The 9,242-nt window shown below is 44.3% G+C and overlaps 1 protein-coding gene across 7 annotated transcripts in view; it reads right to left on the reverse strand.

The window, feature by feature from the left end:
• Positions 1 to 8,991, reverse strand: part of LOC140197936 (myc box-dependent-interacting protein 1-like) — a 177,398-nt gene extending 168,407 nt beyond the window's left edge. For 6 of the 7 annotated variants that reach the window (XM_072258565.1, XM_072258564.1, XM_072258563.1 and 3 more), the window contains exon 1: positions 8,874 to 8,990. In XM_072258565.1, coding sequence (XP_072114666.1) covers positions 8,874 to 8,954 — 81 coding nt within the window. In that variant the 5' untranslated portion in view covers positions 8,955 to 8,990. Of the gene's footprint in view, positions 1 to 8,873 lie in introns of all 7 variants that reach the window. The other variant, XM_072258561.1, reaches the window with a different exon arrangement.
• Between the last annotated feature and the right edge of the window lie 251 nt (positions 8,992 to 9,242).

The raw sequence follows: 9,242 nt of genomic DNA on the forward strand, positions 1-9,242 counted from the left end.
CTGGTACAGAAGCACCAATGCCCTTGAACAGAAAATCCTCCAAAAACTAGTGGATACTGCCCAGCCCATCCATCCATGAGTCAAACCCTCCCCACCACTGCGCACATCTATAAGGAGTGCTCCGACAAGAAAGCAAAGTACATCCATCCTCAAAGACCTCCCACTATCCATTCAGGCCATGTTTTCTTTTCACTGCTACCATCAGGCAAGAGGCAAAGGACCCTCAGGACTCTCACCAGCACATTCAAGTACAGCCATAACTCTGCAACCAGACACCTGAACCAGCATTGATGATATCACTCACCACATTCCACAACCTACACTCACTTTCAAAGACTCTACAACCTATGCTCTTGGTATTATTTATTGTTTATTTGCATAGTTTGCCCTCTCCTACACATTGGCTGTTTGTCTGTCAGTCATAATGTACAGCACTACGCAAAAGTCTTAAGCCCTTTGGTTTTTTTATACAAATTTTGTTTGACGCGCTTATTTTGTCTTCTGCATTAGTGAGTAGAAAAGAGCAAATTAGATTTCAAATTCATTTTCCAAAAGATTAAATGTTAGAGAAATGTTATTTCATTAAAGTAACATTAAGAGACCACTTTTCAAATAAAAACTTGATTACTTCCTAAGTGTATAGCCCAGTGCATGATTAAACAAAAATAACAAACACGATGCTAATGATCAATGAATTGAATAAACTAAGCTGATAAACTGAAACACAAACAGGTTTAGAAGGAATCAAGCTGGGTGAAGGACAGTCAAACTAAAAGATGAGGGTGTGACAGTTTAACCTTCATATCAATTACTTACAACATGGCAAAGTGAGCAAAGCAACAAGACACAACGTGGGCAGCCTGCACCAGCAAGATCTCTCCCAGGCAGAAGACAGGAGTTATAAAATGTGCTGTCCAAGCTCTTCTGAAGAAACGCAAAGGTCAAGGACCAGAAATGAGTGGTCAGCCACAGAAGCTGAGTGCAGCAGACCAGAGATCAAACGGATGCCCCTTTTTAGTCCAGTGCTGCTATCAGCTCTGAACTCAAATCACTGGAACCCAAGTACACCCCCTTTTCAGTCCAGAGAAGTCTTGCCAGAAGCTTACTTCACAGATTTGATACTAAAAAGTCATTCCTCCAAAGTGGGAACAAAGCGAAGATTTTCACCTATGTACAAAAACCACAAGGACTGGGGTGCTGAGCAATGGCAGTGACCAACGAGTCAAAATTCACAATTTCTGGCTCAAGCAGGAGGCAGTTTGTCCATAGAAGAGCTGGAGAGTGCTACACAAACAAGTGTCTGCACATGATATTGAAGCATGGTGGACAGTCCTTGCAGGTTTGGGGCTGCATTTAGCAAATGGAGTTGGTGATCTGGTCAGAATTACTGGAATCCTCAATGCTGAGGAATACAAGCAGATTATCATCCATCACACAATACCATCAGAGAGGAATCTGATCGATCCCAACTTCATTCTGCAGCACGACAATGATCCCAAACACATGGCCAAGGTCATAAAGAACTATCCTCAGCAAAAAGCTGGAATTCTGTAACAGATGGTGTGGCCTCCACAGAGCCCTAATCTCAACATCATCAAAACTGTCTGGGATTATCTGGAGAGACAGAAGCAAGTGAGACAGCCAAGGTCTGCAGAAGAACTGTGGCAAGTTCTTCAATATGCTTGGAACAACCTACCAGCTGATTTTCTTCTAAAACTGCACGACAGTGTACCCAGGAGATTTGATGCAGCTTTAAAAGCAAAGGCTGGTCACACAAAATATTGATTTGATTTAGTTCTTTTTAAAAACTGTTTACTGCTCTTTATAGGAATATTTGATTTCAATACTTCATTTCAAAATTTTTGAAAGCATCTTCACTTTACAAAATTTTACTGTACTGTAGTTTTCATATTATTTCTTTTCCTGTAAATGCCTACAAATAAAACAATCTCAAGGTAGTATAGAGTGATATACTTTGCTAATAAATTTACTATGAACAGTTACAACTCAGGACATTTCGGAAAGTGCACAGAAGCAAAATGCAAGCTTCACCAAAATTACAAAAATCTACTGAAAGCATAACATAACTGGCTTGAAAATGAGATGCTACAAGAGAGACCAGGACTGCAAGGGTAAAAGTAAAATAGTCCAGAGAAAGCTGTTTTTATTTAACGAGAGAAAGATGTGCAGAGTTGTTTCCTGTCCCTCCTCCCAAGGTCAGTAGAACGATTGCTTCTGTTACACAACTTGAGTACAGAAGGTCATTTCAAAACATGCTGATCACCAACTCAGAACTGGCGGACTACAAGCATAGCAGTAAACTTCAAGATGGTGGAATGATCGAGTGAGATTTATCGTACATGTACAAAGTACTGCAATTTGTTAGGGCATGGGCTCATGAGGAAGCATATAAACCATACAAATGAACTATCATAAGTGAACTATCACATTTTACAAAGGCAATGGAGATGCCACAGAAGGTATATGAAGCGTCAGTAGTCAAGATAATCAGAAAATCATTGGTATAAACAGAAGGTGAAACTTCACACTTTTTTGGAGGATGGAAACATTGAGGACAAGATTATTGACCAGAAAAACTGCTCGCATGTTTTAACCTGAGAGACATCCACATGGTGGTTGGCGTCACAAATCAAATGCCAAAGTGAAAGCACATTCAACCATAGAGACCAAATGGAGCTAGACAAATAATCAAGAATTTACAAAACTCTGGAGAAAGGGTAAGGCAAAGGGGCTGCAGGATTTGAATGGTATGTGTCTGATGGGTTGAATTGCTTCCTCTCATGCAATAACTGCAATACTTTGGTCAGACAACTGAGTGTTAATTATATGGAAACGGTTCCTAGGGTGGGGTAGGATGAGGTTATTTTCCTTGGAAAATGAAATGGAGGAAGATTTAATCTGTGTGTACAAAAGTGAGGGACTAGGCTAAAAAGAAATTACTGCAGAGCCATGGAAAGAAAGTGAAAGGATCGGAAGCAACTTGGAGAAATAGATATCCCGCAATTCATTGCCTACAAAATTGGTGGAAAAATCTCACTTTTACAAAGCTGAAGGATCCTTTTTTCTGTATTGAGAAGGACAAAAAGTGAAAGCATGAAGAATTATAACCAAAGCACAACAGGATAGCTGCTGAAGGATTTTTCCCTGGCTGAAATCCAGGTCTAGGGGATCAGCCCAAGATGAGGAAATTCTTCTTCACCCAAGGGCATTCTCAGAATAATCAGGCTGTAGATGCGATGTCACCAGGTATACACTCACCGAAGCTAAGGAATCAGAAGATAACCGACAGAACTGGGTGCAATCAAACTAGATTACCGAGTAAACTCAAAAGTCACAACTTCTCTATTTGGTAAGATTCAGAAGGTTACTTAAAATAGACCATCCAACTGCAACACATTGGTCAAATCACTGATCTCACATCGTCCTCCTGTTCCCACCCTGACTGCTTTCCATTTCTCTGCGAGTACATCAGAAACTAGTCATTCATACAGACTTACCAGCCTGTACCACCATTCAATGAAGCCACAGGATCACACATGGATTAAGTACTGAGTTCTCATGAATGGTTCTCCAAGTAAACTTTCTCTCATCCCTTACCACTCACAGATGCTGCCTGACCTGAGTCGCTTTCACTTATGACATTTGACCAAGGTATAACACTGATTTAGTCTCAAATGACACCCACCATAACATACACCTCTGCTTCAGCTTGTATGCTGCCAGAACTATCCAAACTTTCATGCCCAAGGAACTTCATCATCTCAATATATTTAGTTTATTAATGGAGGCTTCTTGGACCTCTCTGCAACCAGATCCTCAACTTTCTCATCAGCAGACCAGTAACAATCACTTCCTCCCTGACAATCACAGGTACACCATACTGAGTGCTTAGCCCATTGCTCTAATCTTTACACTTATGTCTGTGTGGCTAAGTGCAGCTCAAATGCAATTTATAAGTCTGCAGATAACACCACTGTTATTAAAATCTCAGATGGCAATGGAGGCATACAGGAGTGAGTTAGATCAACTGGTTGAGTGACATTGCAGCGAACTCTCTCTCAACACAGCAAGACCGAGGAACTGAGAACTTCAGAAAGGGGATGTTGGGTCCTCGTTGAGAGGGCAATAGTGGAAAAGAGCTTTAATTCCTGGGTGTCAATATCTCAGATCTGTCCTGATGCAATCACGAAGGTGTGCCATCACTCGGAGTTTGAGGAGATTTGATATGCTGGCAAGGACTCCTGTAAACTGTCATGCATGTGCAACAGGCAGCATTCTGACTGGTCATATCACTGCTTGGTTAGGAGGCTGCAGAGAGTTGTAAACTTAACCACCTTCACCACAGGCATAACCCTCACCACCAAAGATATCTTCAAGAGGTAGTACCTCAAGATCATCATTAAGGCCCCCCTCATCTGGGAGGCACTCTCTTTTCATTACTACCATCATGGAGGACAGTACCCTGAAGAACCACACTGACTCAGGAACAGCTTTAATCCCTGTCAGATTTCTGACTGTCGAATGCTAACTTTTTTTTTTTCGCAATTTTTAGTAAAATTATGTCTTCGCATGTCTGCTACAAAATCAGGTTTATTACTATTCTACATCATATGAAATAGTAATAAACCTGATTCCCAGTTTCACTGTTACTATACACTTGGTCAAACTCCGCAGTCTGCCTTAGAGACAAACAAGTCCTCCTGTTAAGAGTAATTACCTACGATAATTAGTGATCCAAGTTAAATCAAATCCAATTTTGTAATAGCTATAATTTACAAAATAGGAGGTATAAACACTCCCAAGTTTATGAAGACTTGCAGCTGATCCCACACTCCAATTCTAGCAGAATAGCTTCAACAAACAAACCCCCCCACCACCACCCTAGCTTCCACTAACTAGTACCAAATGGGGACATACCAACTGAAAGATATCGCTACTATTCTCTAACACGGAGACAGCAATTTCAACCTTCTGATGCTGGCAGGCTCCTAAGTCTCCTTGCTTCATTTCCCTCCATGCCTGCAGATTATTCTCTCAAACCATTTATTTCTTTTGACCTATGCTTTCGATTCTAATGGCAAGGGTGGAGCGCCACGGGAGGGGTGACAGAGGGGTGCTGGGGTGGATGGAGACACATCCAGCCCCGACACATCAGGCAAGGTCATTTGATTCCAAACAACTGGTTTATTGATCATCACAGATTCTCTCTCTGGTATTTCCCACTCCCTCCCTCCCCCTTTTCCCAGCCATGATTCCCCTCTTCCTGCCTTATTCCCACTCTCATTCCACAATAGAGACCTAGATCAGAACAAGTTTCATCACTCATGTCACGGAACTTATTTCTGCAGTACAGTGCAATATACAAAATTACTACAGTGCTATGCAGACACCCTAGATATATCTCTCCCCAAGACTTTTGCACAGTACTGTAAACCCTTGGCCAAACTAACCAAAGGCAAAGGCACCCCTGAACGTGCCAAAACCAGATCAACAATGATATGATAGCACATGATTCACTTCCACAATCTTAAACCCAAGCCAGTGTATCCAAACAGAATCAAATCTAAAGTAGATTTGGTGTTCTCTGCAGCAGTATTTGTTCAATCTAAATTTAATAGCTGTAATTCAAAGAGATAAAAAGGCTTTGGATTTGAAATAGCAGCAGTTATCTTAGCTCGACCAAGACACTAAAATAAGTATTCAGGCACAAACTCAACTGCTTACTTCCTTTAGAGAGTAGCAAACTTCCATACTGGAGACATACTGTTGCTGAGCACAGCACCTCAAAAGATCTCAAAATTATTTAGTAAATACAAAATACCACCTATATAATTCTTCAGGAATAAAAAATTCAGAACTTTAATGTTAAGTGATATTTTAATGGAGACACAGATTGCAGATGTTTAATTGGAACTAATTACACTAATTTTCAATGCAATCTACAGCAGACAGATACTCCAGCATGATTTTAATCCGTTTACGATACATCAATTTATCTTTGGCACAGTGCTGTTCTAAGACAGCCAACATCTGACAGAAGAAAAAACTACACAAGATGAATCAAAACAAAACTAATAATTTCTCAAACTCCACACAGCACATGCACAGAAGTTTAAGCTGAGGTTCCTCAAACCTCCTTTGCCATTAATCTGGTTGACAGCTCAGGCCATTCCAGAGTTCAATTCCGGCACGGGCTGCACGTCCTTCCCATGGAGAGCGTGGGTTTTCTCCCAGGGTTTGCAAGCTCATTCCTCATTACGAACTGTCCTTTGATTAGGGGAGGGTTACTGAAGGAGTGCTGGGTCTACTCTGTGCTGTACTGTCAAGTAAAAATGAAACAATACATCTGACAGGGTGGTGGAACCGAAACCTAAAGACTCGTGCGCATTGTTCTGGGCCCAAGTTTGTCCTCTCTACCAGATTTCCGAATGGCCCGTGAACTCTTGCACTGCTACTGCAACTCAATAATCATTGTACTACTGTCAGAGGGCAACAATGGCCTGGCTGCAGTGTGTACCATCTGCAATGCATACATTTCATTTTTATTTGATACACAGCATGGTAACAGGCCTTCTCGCCCAATGAGGCTACATCACCAATTACACCCAATTCACATACTAACCTGGACATCTTTGGAAACTGGAGTATCCGGAGGAAACCCATGTAATTCCAGGGAGAACGTACAAACTCCTTACAGACAGGTGAAACTGAACCCCAGTCACTGTATTAACATTACACAAACTGCTACGCTAATGCCGCACCTTTCCAAATTTCTCTCCACACATGCAACTTGAAACATTCTCCCTGTCTCTGATCGTATAGATGCTGCCCAACCCGCTGAATGTTTTCGTGCCTTCTGGTCACTGGATTACACTGCACAGTGAGGATGAACAGAAGTAGGTGAAAGTTTCACACAACATGCCTGGAGTTACATCACACAGCAAAAGGCCACATAACTGGTTTGTAATCATGGTGGAGGCCATGCTACAGAAGTCCCTGTAGGAAGGGTGTGGTTACACTGGAGTGGATTCACTGGGATTGGAGTATTACAGTTATAGCAAGAGACTAGCTTGCATTACATTGAATGAAAGAGGCCAGCCAAGGCTGACAAAATTATGAGAGGCACAGACTATATTTTTCCTCAGGTGAGGATGCAGAAGAGGACAGATTTAAGCAAGAGGTAGGTATTAAAATGACATTCTCTTCTGACACTCTGCTCCCCCAGACAGATTTAATTAGAACTCAGAACACTGAGGTGATGGAGACAGCACTGACAACAGTGAAGGAGCATCTACAGAAGTGCCTGAAACACCAACGTGCAAAAAAGCAATGGGCTACAGCCTTCCGCTTGCCCTTTGATTGAGGAATTAATCAGCCACAATCAAATGGCAGAACAGGCCAGGCAGCATCCTGCTGAAGCATCCAAAACAGCAATTGTACTTTTTTCCCACAGATGCTGCCTGCTGAGTTCCTCCAGCATTTTGTGTGTGTGGCCTAATTTTTTTGATCCCATGTCTTATCAGCACCCAATTGCCCACCATTGAGAACATCTACCATAAACGCTGCCTGGGCAGGATGAAAAGCATTATCAAGGATGCATCTCACCCTAACCATGGACTTTTTACTCTCCTCCCATCCAGTAGGCACTACAGGAGTCTCCACTCCCACACCAGCAGGCACAGGAAGAGCTTCTTCCCTGAGGCTGTGACCCTGTTGAACCTCACATCGCAGTGCTAAGCAGTATTGCACCCATATTGTACCGTCTCAGTACTTTTATATTTGTGTGCTGTAGCACTTACTTTTTATTCACAGTTATTTTGTAAATAACACTATTCTTTGCATTTCTGGTTAGATGCCAACTGCATTTCATTGGCTTTGTATTTGTACTTGGCACAATGACAATAAAGTTGAATCTAATCTAATGATTCTCTTCTGCAATCTCTCAAGGCCCCACATCCTACCGGTACGAGGACTAGCAAGCACTAGCTTTAGAAGTTAGGCTAACTTCAATTGTTTCTGCCGCACCAGAGGCAGAGGAGTCTCAAAAGAGACTAACAAAATTATGAAAAGTATTAATCCTTTTCAATCGGGGAACAACTCTCAAGGATACAAGTTCAAGGCAAGGGCGGGGAGAGAAAGAGTTAAAGGAGATGTGCAAAGTGAATGGTAGGTGACCAGAACACACCTACGATCAGTGGACACGTACAAAAAGAAAATTCAGACAGACATGAATGCGCCAGGAAATGAAGGGTTACGGATTATGTGCAGACGGACAGATCCAGGTCAAAGAACTCGCTGCCGTGCTGCACTGGTCTCCGCTCTAACGCAGATGAACTGCAATCACGTGTTGAGAAATAATGACCAGCACAGACACTGGTGGGCCGAAGAGTTTGACCCGATGCTTCCTAGCTGCTGACCCATTTACCGATTAGTACACAGTCGGCTACACCCACCGCTCTGTCCAGGTCCCTGCGAAAGCCAACGGGAGTCCAGGCTGGAATCGTTCCAAGTGTCAGTCCGGGATCGTCCCGAGCGCCAGACCCACAGGCTGAGGGCTCTGCGACCGGCGCACTCCTCCAGAAGGCCGGTCGCCGGCGCTTGAGCCGCTGCCCAGCTCGCCGGACCCAAGGTTCCCGGTCTTCCTTTGGTCCCCGACGGACTAAACCGCTAATTCACGGCTTCCCTAAGATGCCCCTCCAAGGCGACCGAAACCTCCAGACCCTTAAACGCCGGCTCCGGAATAAAGGTTCTCACCCCTCCCCGGCGGCCTCCGAGACCTACATCAGCCCCCGACCCCCTCCCGGCTCCCGGAGCCACACCGCCCCACCCACCACCCGCTGCAACAGCCGCACCTTCTCCTGCGCCCGGTTGATCTTCTTCTGGACGTTCTTGGCGATGAAGCCGGCGCTCACCCCCTTGGCGGAATCGGCCATGTTGCTGCGGAGATTCACCGGGAGGGGGCGGGGCGCAGGCGCGCGCTATTAAAGGGACTGCGGCGAGGGGCGGGGCTCAATGGGACGTCGGGGAGCGGGCGCGCGCGTTTAATGGGACTGCGCCGAGGGGCGGGGCTCAATGGGACGTCGGGGAGCGGGCGCGCGCTTTAAATGGGACTGCGGCGAGGGGCGGGGCTCAATGGGACGTCGGGGAGCGGGCGCGCGCGTTTAATGGGACTGCGCCGAGGGGCGGGGCTCAATGGGACGTCAGGGAGCGGGGGCGCGCGG

The sequence above is a fragment of the Mobula birostris genome, chromosome 5, assembly GCF_030028105.1.
Source record: "Mobula birostris isolate sMobBir1 chromosome 5, sMobBir1.hap1, whole genome shotgun sequence".
In the NCBI taxonomy this organism is placed as follows: domain Eukaryota; kingdom Metazoa; phylum Chordata; class Chondrichthyes; order Myliobatiformes; family Myliobatidae; genus Mobula; species Mobula birostris.